The sequence below is a fragment of the Condylostylus longicornis genome, unplaced genomic scaffold (genome assembly GCF_029603195.1).
Source record: "Condylostylus longicornis isolate FDR11 unplaced genomic scaffold, ASM2960319v2 ptg000038l, whole genome shotgun sequence".
Taxonomy (NCBI): Eukaryota; Metazoa; Arthropoda; class Insecta; order Diptera; family Dolichopodidae; genus Condylostylus; species Condylostylus longicornis.
The window spans coordinates 12,287,668-12,306,693 of NW_026578007.1; the positions used below are offsets into that span (position 1 = coordinate 12,287,668).

A 19,026-nucleotide genomic window follows, 5' to 3' on the forward strand; every position below is an offset into this window, starting at 1 on the left:
AAAAAAACTGTAATAATAGCGTCAAATTTACTTTTTTAATAACGTGAAAGTTTATGTTAAAACAAATACAACTTGTCAAAAAAAAGGGGTTAATGGACACATCTTATTTTTTACCAAGATCTTTCAATTTTCTTCACCCAGTCCATAAAGATTTTCTCAGAATTTATCCTCTAGAATGTTTTAGTCAAATTTATTTCAATTATTCCGTTCTATTATTATTTTGTTCGAGTAAGCGATGATGGATGATTAATTATACAATGACTTTGAAAAACTTTAATGCCGAGAGAAATGAAACGTAATGTCAACCATTTATGTAAAAGTCGTTATGTAACCACAAGTATTGGGGCTCTGTGTATTCATATTCTTCGCGCATTGTTACATCCTATTTCTCCCTTCTTGTATAACTTTTCATCTATAAATTAGAAAATTTTTTGACGTTAAAAAAACCACCAAAACGTTTGGTGTCAGGAGATGTTTATTTTTTACTTCTCGAAAACAATTTCAAATTAAAATTTTTACACACAAGTCAAATAAAATTATATACATATTTGAAATTTCGCCCATAAAACAAAAAACCATATTCACACGTAAATTGACGTAGTTTCTAGTTTTGCGATAGTCAAATATTTTGTTCGGCATTTTGGTAACCCTGATGTGAATACATATCAGTTTTACAGTTCAGTGTTATTTGTCAAAGATAAAACGAAAAAATAATTGGTCTCCGTCGAATTTTCTTTGAATTCGATTATATTTATTTACAGTTTTTTCAAATAAATTGGAATTAAAATCAGTATTAAAATAAGTCTTGAAATATTCATATAAAATGGGAGCTGTAATGGGAGCGTTATCTGCAGCACAGGTAAATTATTGAAGTTTCTTTTATTCCCTACCTACTTACATACAGCTATCAATTTTGGAAGAAAAAATTTCTTTGTTTTTAAAATATTTTAAAAATGTGTACCTATTAAATTTATGCAAGTATAAAATATCAAATGAGAAAGTTTATTTACAAATAAAATTAAAAAATTATTTTGGATGCATTGAAAAAAAAATATTTGTGACGCAATTAAAGGCTTCTTAGATTATTTATACAATGATGACTAATATTACGACTCCAATTTTTACTTAAAATGGTTTTCTAATTTAATTAATTTAAGTTCACAATTTAATAAAATTAGTCGCATAAAATTTTAAAAAATGAAAAAAAAATTATGTCAACAATATTTTTTTTATAAAGTTTTTTCAAACAGGCACAATACATAATGTGTCTACTTATATATAAACAATCATACATACCTACTTAAACACGAAGAGGACTGTGTATTTGTTTTTATATTTTAGCAATTAAGTTTCAATAATTTTAGATGGCCTGTTGCTGCACAGGAACTGCAGTTTCACTCTGCTGTCAAGCATGTCCATCATGCAAGAATTCTACATCATCTCGTTTGATGTATGCATTTATGCTTCTGTTAGGAGCTATTCTTGGTGCAATTGCCCTTTCCCCTGGTTTGCAATCAACTTTACAAAAGATGCCATTTTGTGAAGACATGAATAAGACTGAGAAAAGTCAGTTCCAGTCGGTGCTGAATTCTTTTGCTAATAAAGCAGATCCTATTCCCAAAACAGATTGTAGTTATGCTTTGGGATATATGGCCGTTTATCGAATATGTTTTGCGTTTGCCTGTTTCTTTACACTAATGGCCCTAATTATGATTGGAGTCAAAAGCTCTAGAGATCCTCGAGCTGGAATACAAAACGGATTTTGGGGATTGAAATTTTTGATATGTATCGGTATTATGATTGGAGCTTGTTTTATTCCAAATAATGAATTCAGTACTGCGATGATGTGGATAGGTTTAATTGGCGGATTTGCATTCATAATTGTACAACTTGTATTAATTATAGATTTCGCACATACTTGGGCTGAAACCTGGGTTGGTAAGTAAAAGAAAAATATTGTCTAACAAATTAATCAATTAAATCTTATCTATTTTTTTATAATAAAAGAATATTATGAAGAAGAGGATTCCCGAGCATGGTATTGTGCACTTTTTTCAGTAACGTTTGTGCAGTATGCGTTTTCAATTGCTGGGATAAGTTTACTTTTTGTTTATTTCACGCAGGTAATTTAAACTTTACTTCAATTATTAAAACATGGTAATTAAAAACTTTAATTGTAGTCCGATGAAAGCAACTGTTCTCTAAATAAATTTTTCATATCCTTCAATTTGATACTATGTGTCATAGTGAGTGTAGTATCAGTTTTACCGATAGTTCAAGAAAAGCTTCCACGATCTGGTCTTTTGCAAAGTTCAATGGTCACTCTTTATACCATATACCTCACTTGGTCAGCAATTGCAAATAATCCAGGTTTTTATTTTATAAGTTTTTTACGTATTTAAGCGTTAACAAATGTTAATTTTAGATAACAAGGAATGTAGTGCATTTTATATTGCAAATGTACCAGAATCAAGAATAACATTTGATACAGCAAATATTATAGGTCTGATTATTTGGATGTTGTGTGTATTGTATAGCTCATTACGTTCAGCGTCAGCTGTAGCTCAAGTAACGATTCCAGATGCTGAAAGGCAAGGTATTAAGTTTGATAATAAAATCCAAAACTTAGACATCATTTGCTGTAAGATTCATAAGTTGTATTGCTATAGACATATTGTATATTTACATATGTTATCTCTTTCTAAAAATAACATCAACCTAAACAAAAATTAAATTTTTACTTTGAAAATTTTTTGTACGTTATCATATCATTTCACGTATAAATTCTTCTTTTCATAAAAGATATAAAAACAAAAGCTTTTATCAAAGATATGACAAAACAAACACAACTTACACAAATGTTTTGCTCTCGTTTGGGATTTTTCTTTTTTTTTTTTGTTTTTTTGTTTTTTTTTTTTTTTTGTTTGTTTAATAAACTCAGTCTTAACAGCGCCACTGCCTGATGATGAATCAAATCGGCCATCCAGCGGTGATAGGCATCAAGTTTGGGATAATGAAGAAAACGCAGTTTACTATTCTTGGTCATTATTCCATGTTGTTTTTGTTACGGCTACATTATACGTTATGATGACTTTAACAAATTGGTATCAGTAAGTATATTGAATATTTCTAAAAAGTCAAGAATTTATTAATGTTTTTTCTAATTTAAGACCAAATTCAGACATAATGAACTTTAATTCCAATAAAGCATCTATGTGGATAAAAATTATATCCAGTTGGTTGTGTGTTGGTCTTTACGGATGGAGTTTAACAGCTCCAATAATTTTACCAGATCGCGATTTCAGTTAAAATGATTGATTTGAAACATCAGCAGAAAATTGCAGCTATTAAATATTGAAGAAAACTATATTTAAAAGTTTTATACTTCAAAACTCAAAAAAAGAAAAAAATTTGAAGTGGAGATATAGATAAATAGAAACATAAAATAATATGTATATTTAAATAATTTAATCTTTAAAGTGGTTATTCTTGAAAATATAAAAATAAATTTCACGAAAATTTAGTCTTCTCATTTAATAAATTAAATTATATTGCAATGTATACAGATCAGTATATATTTTTTGTACTATAGTATCTTGCATAATCACTTATATTTTGTAGTTATGTTATTTTTACTATAATTTAATTTTACTTTTTGATTTTGTATTTTTAATTCTGAAAACTTTTATGTTACTTAATTATATGAAATTAGTTTTTTTTTTATACATCAAATAACGCACAAGTGCATTCATGGTATTTTTAGGAAACAGTTATTATTTTTGTTATTATTTTATAAGAAAAATAAAAAAGGATAAATGAATTAATTATTACTTTTTGTTTCACCCAAAGCATATATTTATATATAAGTAATTAAATGTTAATTAACTATATTGTAAATAAATTGCATTTAAGTATTTCAAATCTGATCAAAGAAAAATCTTGGTATTAAAAATATTATATATATAAATTTTACATATTCATGCATACATATTTTCAACTTATTTTTGTATTTAAAGGTATCAAAAATGTGATAATTTAAGTTTGAAATAATGATCTATAAATATAATATAGTACCTTAATAATATGCAAAAAGATTAATAAATTAATGATTTCAAGATAATGATTTAAATTTGATAATTTACCTAAGTAAAATAAGAATTACATTTTCAGTTTTTTTTTCAATATAAATTTAATAAAATGCACATAATATTTAAAATTTCAAACGTAGCGAAAAATTCCATAATATTTGTGTTCCAAAATAAGTTTTAATATTTGCCATCTTTATTCAATTTCGCTAAAACACAACCCTGTCAAAACCTAATAATAGACATTCTTTCTTGACATTTTAGAATGACATTTATTAGAGAAACTTGCGCATAAACATAAATGTAAAATTATTTTGGAAATTTTAGAATTTTATTTAAATGTGAGATAAAAGTAAACATTAATAAAGCGGGAAAAACAATAAATTTATAGTTTTTTAGTTGTACTTTACAATAAATAAAAAAATTGTTAAGAAGTTATAAAGAATTATGGATTCAGAATTTGATGCCGAAGCATTCGAAAAAAAACTGACAACATTGAAAGACACCCAAGATGGAATCCAACAAATGTCTTCGTGGTGTTTACAACGGAGAATTCATCACAAAAAAATAGTTAGTTGCTGGTTAAATGTTTTTAAACAAGTTCGAGTGGAGCATAGACTGATCCTTTTTTATTTAGCGAATGATGTTATTCAAAACAGTAAAAGAAAACATTACGAATTTGTTGATAGTTGGGTAACAGCTTTGCAAAAGGCAACAACAATGGTTCGTGATGAGAAGGTTCGGGATAAAATTTGTAGAATATTTAATATTTGGCTCCAAAGAGATATTTATTCTGAAGAATATTTGAGCGATCTAAAAGGTTTATTAAATATCAAAAAACATAGTAGTAGCAGTCACAGTCAAAACAATCAAACACGCATTCATTCACAATCTCATCAGCACGACAACAATAAAAGTAGCAGCAATAAAATTGATATAAATAATGATTTTCAAAGCTCCACATTGATTAAAAGAGTAAATGACTGTGTTAAATATGGTGCGGAAACTGATAGAACATTTAAAAAACTGCCACGCTCAAATAAATCCTATTTGGATTCCATAAAAAGTAATATGATTAAAGACAAAAGTCATTCTGAAGATATAGAAAAAGATATAGAACAATATGTTATAGCGCTTGAAGCGTATATTAAAAGTTTGAAAACTGAAATCAAATCTCGAAATTGTTTATTACGAAGTATTGAAGAAGCGAAGGATTTTTATGGAAATCAACGCGAGGAAGTAAAAGTTGTAGTCAATGCCTACAAAAATTTTGGTTTAAGAATAAAATCAGTTAAAAAAAAATTAGATGATGTTATGCCGAATTTACCTAGTCCTATTGTGTCCCCCGATATCAACGCTCCAAGTCCAGAGCCTGATGCCGACATTGCCTTACCTGATGATGACAACACGTTAAATTTAAACCTCTTAAGTGCCGGTGGATCAACAAGTTATGTTAGTTATATGGATGGCAATTTACCTTTCGACATTAATGATTTTAAAAGTGAAAGTAGTACAAATAAACAGATTATATCCCAGTTAGATTTAAATGCACAGGCAATCGAGGTTATTAGTACGAGAAAAGAAGAAAAAACCCAAAGGATTGACTACGAACTCAATACATTTAGCTCTCCAATTTCAAAGTTATACTCAAATGATTATAATCAACCCGTGAACACCTTTAATGCACCGGCACCCTTTGCGCTTAATGTGACACAACAATCTTCATCAATTCTACCAAAGTCGACATTGATACCTCCTCCGCCGATTCCGCCAATGCTGAACGATCACTCATTAGAATTTCCGGTGGATTGGAATTCATCTTGGAATACTAGTAACAATACTTTTAACAATATTATTGATACACCGGTTTCACCTCCTCATTTTGAAAAGGAAGGAAACAATTTAAGAGTGGTGGAATATGATGAAGAATTAGATAACATGGCTTTATTTTCCGAAGATATTGACAACAGAAATTTGTCTATAATAAAGGACAAAAATAGGCTCATAGATGTTGATCACCGAAATCTAATATCACTTACAGGATCACCGGGACTTAGCAATTCAAAAGCAGAAGAATTTGCTAATTCATTTCTTAACGATGCTGACGATTTATTCCAACAAAAAGACGTTGATTATCGTACACAAGGTTTTAACAATTCAATCAAAAATTCTGAAGGAAATATCATGCCATTAAAGCCACCAACATCCTTAATTGAAATTGAGCAAACTTGTGCTGAATCGGAACTTCCTATAACGTCATTGTCTCAAGCAAATAATGAACAAGGGTTTTTGATTTCTCCTCCAACGAGTGTTGGAGGAAAATGTGATGAGAATAGAGGAGGTAACAACGACATAACAATTAATATTCAAAAAGACAATACTGAAAGTGTTGATATGGATGTTTCCGACGATGATATTGAAAATTACATTAAAGATGTGGACAAGCAAAATATTTCCAAGAAAGAACACCAAAACAATATTTCAAATTTATGCGACATCCCAATTGAATCTAATGATGAGCAAATAGATTTTCAAATGCAGTACGGCGATGTAGACTGCCAAAATGATATCCAAAGTCAACTAGATCAAACTGAGGCAAATAATTGTTTGTGGGATAACAATTGGAAACAACATCAAATGAATCCATCTATTCGAATGAATCACCCACCCCCTCAACACAATATGATTCCCAAACAAAGATTTAATTCACCAAGATATCGTGGAAATATTCCTGGTGGTCCAAGGTCTCAGAGCTTTCAAAACAAATTTTATAACAGTCCAGCAAATTCAATTATGAAGTCTCATAGAGGTTCCCCGTTTTATTTCAATAGAGGTGGAAGTGGCCAAAGAGGAAATCCTATCCAACAAAGAGGCGGAACAACGTTAGGTTTCCAAAGAGGAAATTTTAGAGGAAGACCTTGGTAATGTTAATTTTCTTTGAGAAAATGCTATAGTTTTACTTCATTAAATTTAATTTAGATATACATATAATTAAAATCATTAAAATTATAATTAAAAAAATACAAGTAAGTTTTAGTTTGCAATTTTTAAATGACTAGATTGAAATATGATTTCTGAAAAAAAAAAACAAATTCAACAAGGAAAATGTTAATAAAAAATGATCTTTTTAATTTTAATTTCTAATTTTTTAGGATACTCTTCACCTTATTTAAAACATTAAAAGAATAAAGTACTAGGTAATTTATTTAGTATTTACAGTTTTCAGGCGAGTCAGCCGTTTAATTGATGTTTCTTTTCCTAATATTTCCATCATTTCGGCTACTCCAGGTCCATCCTAAAAATTTCAATATATTAATTTTTAATTTTGGATAGAATTAAGAGTAAATTTACACTTAAACCAGTTAAAGTGGATCGCAGTGTTCTCATCATCTTGGAAAATTTAATGTCATTTTCTTTTGAAAAAGCTTTTAGGGTTTGATAAATTTCTTCTTTTTTAAATTGTACATCTTCCAATTTAAAAATGAGATCTTCCAATTTGTCTGAAATATGGAGAGAAATAGATTTGTGTATATTAACTTTTACAAGTGATTCATCTTAAAATTTACCCTGACTGAAATCAATCTCTACTTCCCCATGTGGTTTTATCCAAAGAAAGGCTAAATCATCTTTAACTAAATCGTGTAACCTAAATATACGATTGGAGCACCAATTTAAAACTTTTTCAATGTGTTGTCGATCAACTTCCAAACTATTTTTTCTATGAAATAAATTATTAAAAATTATTCTGACTATAAATGAATTTATAAAGCCTACATATTAGGATACTTCTGTAAAATGATTTCTCGCACATCACTTACAAGTTCATTTTTTGTTGCAGGATCTTCCATCAAACGAATAATTTCAAGACGATTATAATCTTCCAATAAAGTTGGGTTCAATTTACTTGGATGTGAATTTACGTTTTTAATTTCAAACTGATTCAGTATATGAGTTTTGGAATTAATAAAATGTATTTAATTTCACTACCTGTTTAGTTAATTCCTCAAAAGTATATAAACACGGACTTATTCCCTGGACTCTTTTAAAACCACCACCAGCTGCACAAATATAATTAATTAATGCCATAGGTAATATACCGTTTTCGCTAAAAATCAACTAAAAAATAAATATTTTCAACTTGATTTATCGCTTCATTTACCGATATTGACTAATTCTAATATCTCCCTGTCGTTTACTTAATTTTGTTCCATCTGAATTAATCAGCAGAGGTAAATGACCAAATTGTGGTGGTTCCCAATTAAATGCTCTATAAAAATATATAATTACGATAGTAATATAATTCAGTTTATACTGATTTAGTGAAGGTACTTATAAAGCTGAAGATGTTTTGTAGTCGAAATTTGCCATTCTACTCCACGAAAAACATGAGAGATTTTCATATGATGGTCGTCAACTACATTTGCGAAATGGTAAGTGGGAAATCCGTCTGATTTTATAATAATAGGATCTCCTTCATTTTGTGTCACATCGTAAAAAATATCTCCATATATTATATCTTTGAACGATTTTATATCCGCATGTAATTTAAATCTGATGCAAAACTGATTACTTTTAGTTAATTTTTCTGCTATTTCGACTGGAGTTAAATGACGGCATTTATTATCATATTTAGCGATTTGCCTACTACGTATTGCATCTTTTCGTAATAGTTCTAATCGTTTTTCAGAACAGAAACAATAATATGCATTCCCATTTTCTAATAATTTTTTCACTTCCTTTCGATACAGGCTTAATCGTTCGCTTTGTTTATAAGGTCCATATTTGCTACTAAAAAAGGGACCTTCGTCTATTTTAAGTCCACACCATTGTAAATCGTCTACCAATTTTTCAGTAGCATCCTTGACTAGCCTACTTTGATCAGTATCTTCAATTCTGAGAATAAATTTACCATTATGTTTTTTTGCAAATAAGAAATTGTAAAAAGCAGTTCTCAACCCACCAAGATGTAAATATCCTGAAAAGTTAAACCTATCTTACACTTTGTTTTTATTACTTGATTATAAAAATAGTATTTTCTTACAATACCTGTTGGACTAGGTGCAAATCTAACGCGAATTTCTTTTTGTGTATGGCATCTTCTTATGAATATAGACCAAATTTTTTTATTTATCACGGATTTAATTGACATTTTTTAATAATAAACTCGAATTTTGAATTGATAATCTTTTTTACTTTTTTATTATTTAGAAATATTAAAACAAAATATGTACATTTATATAAAAAAAGTTTATGTGTAAGTAATTTTGTTTTAGATATAACCTGGTTTTTTCGATTTTTTTATTTATGCAAACCGAATTACAAAATAATTTTATGCAAACCGAACATAAAATTTGTCAAATTTCAAAACGTTTCAAAATCTCTTATGGAATGTCATACGTTTGTTAAAAATAGAGAATTAAGCGTTTACACGCGGAGTATTCTATTCTCTAATTTATTGTTGTACTACTTTATTAATACTAATTTATGTTGTACTACTTTATAAATACTAATTTATTGTTGTAAATACTACTTTATTAATAGGAAACTGAATTAAATTTTTCAATAGAAAACTGAAATAAGTAGAAATACAACTTTGACAACAAAATACATTTGATGTAAATTAAAAAAAAAACGGTTTTTATTATTACATAAATAAAATTATACCATGCTCTGTTATATAAAATCGTTGATGTTTTCTTCTGAGGTTAAGATTAAGGAAAAGTTAATGATTTGCGGAATTTTTGAAATACAGGACCCATTATAGCTTTTATAAAAACAAGAATTATAAATTTGACACTTTTCAATAAAACTAAAAGCTGCTCTTAACGTTCAGCCCAGCATTTTTATTATATTCAAATTCTTACTATATGGAATAAAATGTAGATGAAATTAAAATGTGTGTAAACATATTTTATTCCAAAATCTCCGGTCAGTACATTGATAAACACATGGAGAGCGGAATTTCTGTCACGAATTTAGTGTGAAATGTTTCTTCAACAAGTTGGATATTTTCAAAACCAGAAAATTCTCGTTCAGAAAATTAACAGAAATAAAGGAAGTCCCTGGTTTGTTAAAATCATGTCGTTACTTTAATAGCCATTATTGTAAACGGAGACATTGGTAGTTACCTTAAATTTCCTACTTGCCTATTTTCATATTTATGTATATCACTTATTGCGATCTTAGCGCCTAGCGGCAATCAATTAGTTCAATTTAATTTTTGAATTTATCTGTGGATTTATGATTTTAAATTTAAGCAATATATTAAGTTTTGATGTTGATATTTTCATGGCATTTTCAGAATCATTTGAAATTGGTAACAGCACCTTGCAAATTATAGAGGAAGATGCAGATTTTATGAATGAAGGAATTTTAGAAATAGTAAATAAATCTCCAACTAGCAAGGTAAATAAAGTAAAGAGACGTAAGCCGGGAAGAACAAATTTAAGCAAAAAAGATATAGACAAAAAAACTATATTGATTGTTGATTCAGAGAGTTATTCAGATTTTTTTAAAAGTAATATTAGTTTTCAAGAAAATGTCGATCAAAATAATGGCGAAATTGTTTCCCAAAAAGAAAGATTGTGTAATATTGCATCACAAAATGAAGAAAGGTGTTCCACGAATGAAAGTTTAAAAACAAATGTAGAAAAAACTAGTCCAATAAAACAAAATATGGATGTTGAAGATCTGGATATTTTTTTAGACTCGTTTGAAAATAATATAGATAAGGAAGTTATTGATCTCAGCGTTCTTGTGGATGAAAGTCCAGATTGCGAAATTTTGCATTCTACACAAAATCCTAGCTTTGTGTTTGTAAAAACAAAGTCGGAAGAATCTATCAAGATGTTGAATAAGGAACTAGAAAATGGAAAAAATGATTTAAGTATTATGGATGGAGAAAATGAGCAGCAAATTTTTATGAATTTAACTTCAAAATTTGAAAACCTAAGCACATCTGAAAAACCATTGCTGCAAATGTCCATTAGTTCTGAGAGTAGTGAAGATGATAATCCAATAGCAAAAGAGGGGAATAACAAATATGAAATTGTTAAGGAAAACGATGTAGTTTCAAAACTGCAAACAAGTACAAATATAGTTCTGGAATCAAAAAAATTACATATTTTACAAGAAAGTCCACTATTCGACAATTCTAAAAAAGAAGTGCAAAAACTCAGTTTGGATAAAACAACAAATGAAAACTCTAAACTTAAAGACATTTCAAGCTGGAATTTACCGGCAACTATTCTTGAGGAATATTCCAGGAAAGGAATAAAGACGTTATTTGACTGGCAAGTTGAGTGTTTAAACAACCCAAAAGTAAGCTCAATAGCTATTAGGTTATTTACTCATAATACATATTTTAATTATTACAAAACAATATGAAGCATCTCTTGTATGATTTTTCACAGATACTTTTTGAAAATGGAAACCTTGTATACAGTGCTCCAACATCTGCTGGGAAAACGTTGGTTTGCGAAATAATAGCAATAAAAAATATAGTAGAAAGAAATAAAAAAGTAATATTCATACTTCCTTTTGTGTCAGTTGTTCGAGAAAAAACATTTTATTTGCAAGTAAAAAATTTCATAGTTAGTTTTTAAAAAAATTCAAATAATTTAAATTTTAGGATCTTTTATGCTCATCTGGATACAGAGTGGAGGGGTTTTTTGGCGGCTATTCACCTCCGGGTGGATTTGATTCTATTAATCTGGCGGTTTGTACTATTGAAAAAGCTAATTCAATAGTTAATCGACTACTAGAACTAGGAAAACTAGCGAGTATTGGTTGTATTATAATTGATGAAATACATCTTATATCAGATCCAGGAAGAGGTTATATTCTGGAGTTGTTACTTGCAAAGATCTTATATATGTCGATGAAGTTAAATATTACAATACAAATTGTTACAATGTCAGCCACGTTACCCAATTGCGAAATTTTGAAAGATTGGTTGAATGCGGAATTATATGTAACAAATTTTAGACCTGTAGAGTTAAGAGAAATGATAAAGGTTGATACAAAAATTTATGACAATAAACTGGAATTAATTAGGGTTATTGATCATGCATCTTTATCAATTCCCGAAATACCAAATGATCAAGATGGAATTGCTTTTTTATGTTTGGAAACTTTATTAGAGGGTTGTTCAGTCATCATATTTTGTCCATCTAAGGGTAAAGTATTAAAAACATTTCTTACAGTTATTTAATAGCTTTGAAGAAAAATCTTTGCATTGCTTTCTAGATTGGTGTGAAAATTTATCGAAAAATTTGTCTAAAACAATAAAGGAAATATACAATTCAAATACCGAACTTGGATTAAACCTACAAAAAGTTATAGTCAAAAATAATTTAGTAAAAGTTAATGAGCAACTAAAATCTTTACATTACGGCTGTGATAAGTTTTTAGAAATGACGTGTGAATACGGTTGTGCATTTCACCATGCTGGTTTAACTACAGAAGAACGTGATGTTGTTGAAACCAATTTTAAAAATGGTTTTTTAAAAATAATAGTTGCAACAAGTACCCTTAGCTCAGGTATTTGAGATAAATATGTATAAATATGTATATTTACTGATTTTACAATACAAAATTTATTCGCAGGTGTTAATTTACCAGCAAGAAGAGTAATCATAAGATCTCCTTTATTTGCTGGAAAACTAATGGATCGCTTAACTTATAAACAAATGATTGGAAGAGCAGGACGGACGGGGAAAGTAAGAGGAAAATATTTTAGCTTTTATGCTAATTTAGTAAAACAAAATACATTTTAATTTAAATATAAATTTATTATGATATCTTGGCAAATTTAATAAACTTTAATATTGATATAATAAAGAATAAAAAACAAAACATAATTTTATAGGATACTTTGGGAGAGTCGATTTTGATTTGCAACGAAAACAATTTTAAATTTGGGAAAGAACTTTTACAGCCCCATTTAAGACCAATATCGTCATGTTTAGGTTACGATAGTGGCGTAAGTTCTATATGATAATAAAATATAATTTTAAGCACAATACTCTTTGTTTTTCAGTTGCATTTAAAAAGAGCTATCTTGGAAGTTATATCATCAGGCACTGCAAAAACTCCTTCAGATCTACAAGCATTTTTAAATTGTATGTTATTTAACGTTACAAAACAAGAAGAGTCTTTAGATGGTGACTGCGGAAAAGCAAAACAAAATTTTGATTATCTTCAAGATTCTATCCAATTCTTGACCGAATTTGAATTTATACGCACACAAAATGAGTCTGGGACGGAGAATATTTATTTTGTACCTAGTCGTTTGGGAATGGCTTGTTTAGGTGGGAAATATTTTCATATTTAATTATGATAATGAATTTTATAATGATCTAATTTTAGTTTCTTCTCTCCCACCCACTGACGGAATCATACTTTTTTCCGAATTACAAAGATCAAGAAAGTGTTTTGTTTTAGAATCTGAGTTGCATGCCGTTTACTTGGTAACTCCATATTCCGTATGTTATCAATTACAAAGTATAGATTGGTTGCATTATTTGGATATATGGGAGCAACTGCCTCAAGGAATGAAAAAAGTTGCTGAAATTGTTGGAGTAAAAGAATCCTTTTTGGTGCGAGCTATGCGGAATCAAAACAAACTTGACCTTAAGCTACTTCAAATTCACAAAAGGTATGATATTAGTTAAATAATGGAAAGTATAAATACTTGTAAACTATTTTGCAGATTTTATATAGCCTTAGCGTTACAAGAACTTGTCAATGAAGTTCCGATTGGTTGTGTAGCCAATAAATATAAATGTAATCGCGGCTTGTTACAAAGCCTACAACAAATGTCGTCGACTTTTGCAAGTATTGTGACATCATTTTGTAATGCACTAAATTGGAAAATTCTGGGTTTAATTGTATCTCAGTTCAAGGAACGGCTTTATTTTGGGGTTCATCGTGATTTAATTGATTTAATGAAATTACCAGATTTGAATGGCCACAAAGCACGCGCTCTTTTTAATGCTGGTATTGAAACTTTAATAGATTTGGCCAATTCTAATAGTTTGGTAATTGAAAAAATTCTTCATGATTGTTTGAGTTTTGAATCAAGCAAAAGACAAGACGGTGAGAATGAAAATGAAGCGCAAAAACGAATCTACGAACGAAAAGTTTTTGTCACTGGTAAAACAAATTTAACTATTAAGGACGCTGCTGAATTGCTCATAAAAAGTGCAAGAAAATTTTTACAATATGAAATAGGAGTTGCCTGTAATTGGGACAATATTGGAAATTTCGATGGATCTACAAACAAAGAAATAATTAAAGTTAATAAAAATTTTGAAAATGAAATTGAAAACGACATTTCAGAAGCAATTTCAGAAAATTTGTCCCCCAAGTGTATGAATTCAGACTTAAAAAATAAACCAGGAACAAGAAATTTAAAGGAAAATGAGAATATGCTTCAAATCTTAAGTACTACATTAGTTAGCCCAAAAAATTTGATTAGGTAATAGTTTTTATTTCAAATTAATGAACAATAAATACAAATACCTAAATTAATTTATACATATATTTTATACAGAGAGAATATACTTCCTCAAGTCAAATCAAGAAATCTGGGCTTGATCGACATTTCTAAATCTCTCACTCAGAAAAATGTTGTAAACAAATCGTCTGATGAAATTTCTGATATTTCAAATGTATCAATCATAAGAGATCCAAATTTACTAAACAATTTACAAAATGGGGAAGTCAAAGAACACGCGAAGTATAAAGAAGTAATTTCTATTATTGATTTGCCACATGATGTAAATTCACAAAAAGATTATTTACAAAAAATTTTCGAATCTAAGAAAATTGGGTTTTCGATAGGAATAGAAAAACTTCCGACTAGGAAAAATGATAACGTAATTATTGGTGCTAATATTTTAATTAACAACACAGAAAAGCATGCAGCGGAAGTCAAAGAAATATTTACAATTGAAGGCAAATATTTTATTTCAGGAATATCAATATCCTATGAAAATTGTAGCGCATTGTTTATTAATTTTCAAAATGAAAAAAATGTAAACAGCGACAAGTTTCAAAGCAAACTAAATTTCTTAAAGGAACTAATATGTAGGGAAGATATTACTTTAAGAATATATGATTCGAAAGAGCATATTAAGATTTTATATAAATATATATTAAAAGATTTTAAATCATTTAATATAATTGAAGATCCCAAAATTGCAAATTGGTTACTGGATCCTGATGGAGACACGAGTATACATAAATTGGTAAAAAGAAGATAAACTCAATTTTATGTATTTTAATAGATATATATTTTTCTTCAAGATATCAGAATATTTGCCGCAATATCTACCTTTTTTAGAAGATACCGTAAATTATAAAGGATATTTGAGTTTGGGATTAAATTATAATTTGAAAATATCGGGAAAAGAACGTTCTAGTTATGAGGCTTCTTTCACTAGAAGTATTTTGGAAGTACAACTGAAAAACTTACAAACTTTTGCTGATGGCCAAATGATGAAATTTTTTTATGGTATTACACTAGATTTTGTCCTTGCCGACTTTAAGTACTTGATGTATTTAACATATATTTTAAGAATTAGAAATGCCTATTCAAAGAGTTTTAGCTTGCAGTGAAGTGATTGGATTCTCGATAAATTTTAGCAGAATTCAACAGCTTACTAATCAACTTTTTAGTACAATGAAAAATTTGGAAAATAAAATTTATCTTTTACATGGATCTAGGTTTAATTTAGGATCTAGCTTAACTGTTGCAAAAGTACAATATTATTTTTTGTTGCATTTTTTTTTATTTTATTTATATTTTTTGGTATTTTTATTAATAAGGTTCTAGGTCTTCATAAGAAAATTAACGGAAAATGTAGTACTTCTAAACAAATTTTAGAGAAAATGGATTCCCCTCTGTCTAATCTGATTTTAAATTATAGAAAAGTTTCAACAATTCTTACAAAAAATATTCAGCCATTACAAAGAGTTATTCAAAATAACCGGTAAGCTAATAATAATTTATAACTGTTATGCTATACTAAAGCAAGTTCTGTATCAGAATTTATGGAAGCAGTATAACGACTTCAAGTACAGGAAGAATTTCTATGCGTGAACCTAATGTACAAAATATTGCAAAGGATTTTGAAATTACACTTGATGGTAATATGAATGCTATGAACTTATACAATAAATTAATTAAATTTTTATTTATATCAGATAAAATTATAAAAATTTCATGCCGCTCAGTTTTCTTGTGCCAACCCGGTCGTGTTTTGTTATCTGCAGATTTTTGTCAGCTCGAGATGAGAATTTTAGCTCACTTATGCCAAGATGAATGTTTGAAAAGTGCAATCAATTCCGGTCAGGATATTTTTACAATTATCGCCGCGAAATGGAATTCAGTAGAAGAAAAAACAATTTCTGATCAACTGCGCAATGGAACAAAGCAAATTTGTTATGGTATTGTTTACGGATTAGGTATCAAGGCTCTTTCAGAAAATTTGAAATGCACTGAGGAGGAAGCTTCCACAATGTTGGAACAATTTCATACAACATTTCCAGGCATAAGGTGAAATTTGAAACACTTATAATAGTATTTTTAATTTCGAATTTATTTTATGTATTTTTATTAGAGCGTACATTAACAAAGTCATAAAATTTGCTAGACAATGTGGTTACATAGAAACAATAACGGGGCGAAGAAGATATTTAAAAAATATCAACAGTAATGAGAACATGCTAAAAAGTAAAATTTTATTAAAAGTTCTATTAACTCCAACATATATTTTATTTGTTGTATTACTTTCAGGTCAAGCTGAAAGGCAGTCAATTAATTCAACAATACAAGGATCAGCTGCTGATATTGCCAAAAGTGCCATGCTAAGAATGGAGAAAAATATCATAAAATATAAATCTAAGCTAGGTGTAAACCTTTCGGATAACGTACAAAGCCATGTAGATTTGGTCTTGCACCTACATGATGAACTGATTTATGAAGTGCCAGAAGAGAAAGTACGCAATGTAGCAAAAGTTCTCAAAGCTACTATGGAAAATTGTGTAAAACTAAGCGTACCACTAAAAGTTAAAATAAAAGCTGGACCTTCATGGGGCGAAATGTCTGATTTAAATTTTTAAAATAAGTAAATCAAACGATAAATTTCATTTAATTTTTAATGAATAATTATATACAGCTAAATTGTATTAATTTGAAAATTATCAAAAATTGTACATATACTCTATATTTACTGATTTTACAAATATATTTTAAAACATCATAAATGATTTTAACAATTCATTATAAATAAGATTTAAATGAACAGCTGCAAAACGTAATTAACGAATAAATCACAATCCATGTTTTTCAGCCCATTCAGTCCAAGATCCTTTCACAATCCATGTTTTTCAGCCCATTCAGTCCAAGATCCTTTGTAAGATTTAGAACTGCAAAACATTTATTTAGTTAAATGTAATTAATTTTATAAAATGTAATAAGTAAATTGTATTTACTTTTCAAATCCCAGAGATTTCGCAAGATCTGCTGCTTTTTGTGCTCTAGCTCCTGATCTGCAGCTAAATATTAAAGTTTTACTTCCTTCAGGTTTTTCCAAATCGTATTTATCTTTGAACTCATTAGCGCTTAATTTTAAAGCCGATTCTAACTCAGGCACTGAAAATTATGCATAAAAATGTGATTCATTACGTGCTAATTTTGAGATAAATTAAAAGATCCGAAAACAATTTACAGTAGAACATGAACAAAGTTGAGTTGGCAAATATGTAATATGTGCACACGTACGTAGGAAATTAATTTCTCATATGTAACTCAATACAGGTACGTAACTAAGATTGAAAAATTAATTATGAATAGATCTTGATTAAACATACATGTGACTAGGTACCTACATAAAGCAACCAAACTAAGAAAGCTACATGAATACATGTGCTTGTATCCATACAAGTAACCATATGTACATGAAAAGGTCAAGAACATCATATGTAGAAAAGTGTACTTATATCTACATAACGAAAAGTGTACATAACGATCTACAAATAACATACTATAGATTAAGTAGATTATAATAGTTAAGTGCCAGTATAAGAAAATCACGTGCATACGTATACATACATACAAATTAATATAATTTTCATTTGTTAAGAGTACTAACATCTGGTTTTATATCTCACTAACTAGCCAAAATAATTAGTAATGCATAGTAAACTAAATGCATGTTATATATACCTTCAACTTACATGGAATATTTATGCTACCAGGTATACTTCCTGTTTCTTGGATTTCTGATTGATTTCGGACATCAATTAATAATTTCTCTGGTTCATCTCTAATGTTTTTAACTTCTTCAAAGGTTGCCATTATATTATATTCGATTATATGTAAGCTTTTAAAATTGTACTTCTAAATTTTACTATTTTAATATCCAAATCCGAAATACCCAACAAAATTAATAATTATAAAAATATGTTTTAATTATTCCGTATTAATGTTAAACTTGTGTTAATTATCTATTAATTCTTGCTTATCATACATAACGTATTTATGTAGCATACATATGTATGATATAACGATACCTACATCTGTCCCTGTGTTTGTTTACACCGGCGTCTTTCACAATTTGAGTATGTTAACTCAAGGCTTACACAGCATTTATGGTTCAAGTCATACGTCAGATCGTCATTGATATGGCTAGAATCAGATATTTCGGAATAATAAAAAGAATAACAAATTACAATTTGAAATTAGGGAAAAATATTTGAGATATTTAAATTTTAATTGTTTTTATAAAATTCTCGTCATAGTTATCAAAAAAACCATGAAATGCTTCGAATAAATAAAACAAAAAATATTTATTAAATCTTTATAGTGCTGCACAAATTTTTTATATGTATTAATTACATTAGATTTAAAGAATTCATGCCTTCTCAGTTTGTC

General features: G+C 28.5%; 5 protein-coding genes across 7 annotated transcripts; 3 read left to right on the forward strand and 2 right to left on the reverse strand.

The window, feature by feature from the left end:
* Positions 1–674: 674 nt before the first annotated feature.
* Positions 675–3,419, forward strand: LOC129609034 (probable serine incorporator). 2 transcript variants are annotated; one of them, XM_055520872.1, is made up of 7 exons: positions 675–859; positions 1,365–1,938; positions 2,008–2,123; positions 2,181–2,370; positions 2,426–2,596; positions 2,942–3,110; positions 3,171–3,419. In XM_055520872.1, exons 1-7 carry the CDS (start codon positions 824–826, stop codon positions 3,307–3,309), a joined length of 1,395 nt encoding a protein of 464 aa, XP_055376847.1. In that variant the 5' UTR covers positions 675–823; the 3' UTR covers positions 3,310–3,419. The 2 variants fall into 2 exon arrangements, with proteins under 2 accessions (XP_055376847.1, XP_055376848.1); XM_055520873.1 differs by having other exon boundaries at positions 2,951–3,110.
* A 738-nt stretch (positions 3,420–4,157) lies between these two features.
* LOC129608925 (regulation of nuclear pre-mRNA domain-containing protein 2) lies at positions 4,158–7,222 on the forward strand. The gene has a single exon (XM_055520728.1). The coding sequence runs from the start codon at positions 4,533–4,535 to the stop codon at positions 7,008–7,010; it is 2,478 nt and encodes an 825-aa protein (XP_055376703.1). The 5' UTR covers positions 4,158–4,532; the 3' UTR covers positions 7,011–7,222.
* On the reverse strand, positions 7,195–9,393 carry LOC129608927 (probable glutamate--tRNA ligase, mitochondrial). Its single transcript, XM_055520730.1, has 8 exons — positions 9,132–9,393; positions 8,415–9,060; positions 8,245–8,352; positions 8,073–8,190; positions 7,860–8,020; positions 7,652–7,803; positions 7,437–7,585; positions 7,195–7,380 (listed from the first exon to the last, which is right to left on the reverse strand). The coding sequence occupies exons 1-8, from the start codon at positions 9,232–9,234 to the stop codon at positions 7,288–7,290; spliced, it is 1,530 nt and encodes a 509-aa protein (XP_055376705.1). The 5' UTR covers positions 9,235–9,393; the 3' UTR covers positions 7,195–7,287.
* A 966-nt stretch (positions 9,394–10,359) lies between these two features.
* LOC129609012 (DNA polymerase theta) lies at positions 10,360–17,241 on the forward strand. 2 transcript variants are annotated; one of them, XM_055520845.1, is made up of 17 exons: positions 10,360–11,405; positions 11,498–11,662; positions 11,716–12,262; positions 12,333–12,626; positions 12,693–12,805; positions 12,955–13,068; positions 13,126–13,396; positions 13,455–13,743; positions 13,798–14,565; positions 14,641–15,337; positions 15,396–15,603; positions 15,668–15,849; positions 15,918–16,081; positions 16,138–16,238; positions 16,296–16,647; positions 16,712–16,824; positions 16,888–17,241. In XM_055520845.1, exons 1-17 carry the CDS (start codon positions 10,374–10,376, stop codon positions 17,211–17,213), a joined length of 5,736 nt encoding a protein of 1,911 aa, XP_055376820.1. In that variant the 5' UTR covers positions 10,360–10,373; the 3' UTR covers positions 17,214–17,241. The 2 variants fall into 2 exon arrangements, with proteins under 2 accessions (XP_055376820.1, XP_055376819.1); XM_055520844.1 differs by having other exon boundaries at positions 16,138–16,647.
* An 82-nt stretch (positions 17,242–17,323) lies between these two features.
* LOC129609013 (rhodanese domain-containing protein CG4456) lies at positions 17,324–18,715 on the reverse strand. Its single transcript, XM_055520846.1, has 4 exons — positions 18,330–18,715; positions 17,586–17,745; positions 17,465–17,519; positions 17,324–17,423 (listed from the first exon to the last, which is right to left on the reverse strand). Exons 1-3 carry the CDS (start codon positions 18,448–18,450, stop codon positions 17,465–17,467), a joined length of 336 nt encoding a protein of 111 aa, XP_055376821.1. The 5' UTR covers positions 18,451–18,715; the 3' UTR covers positions 17,324–17,423.
* Between the last annotated feature and the right edge of the window lie 311 nt (positions 18,716–19,026).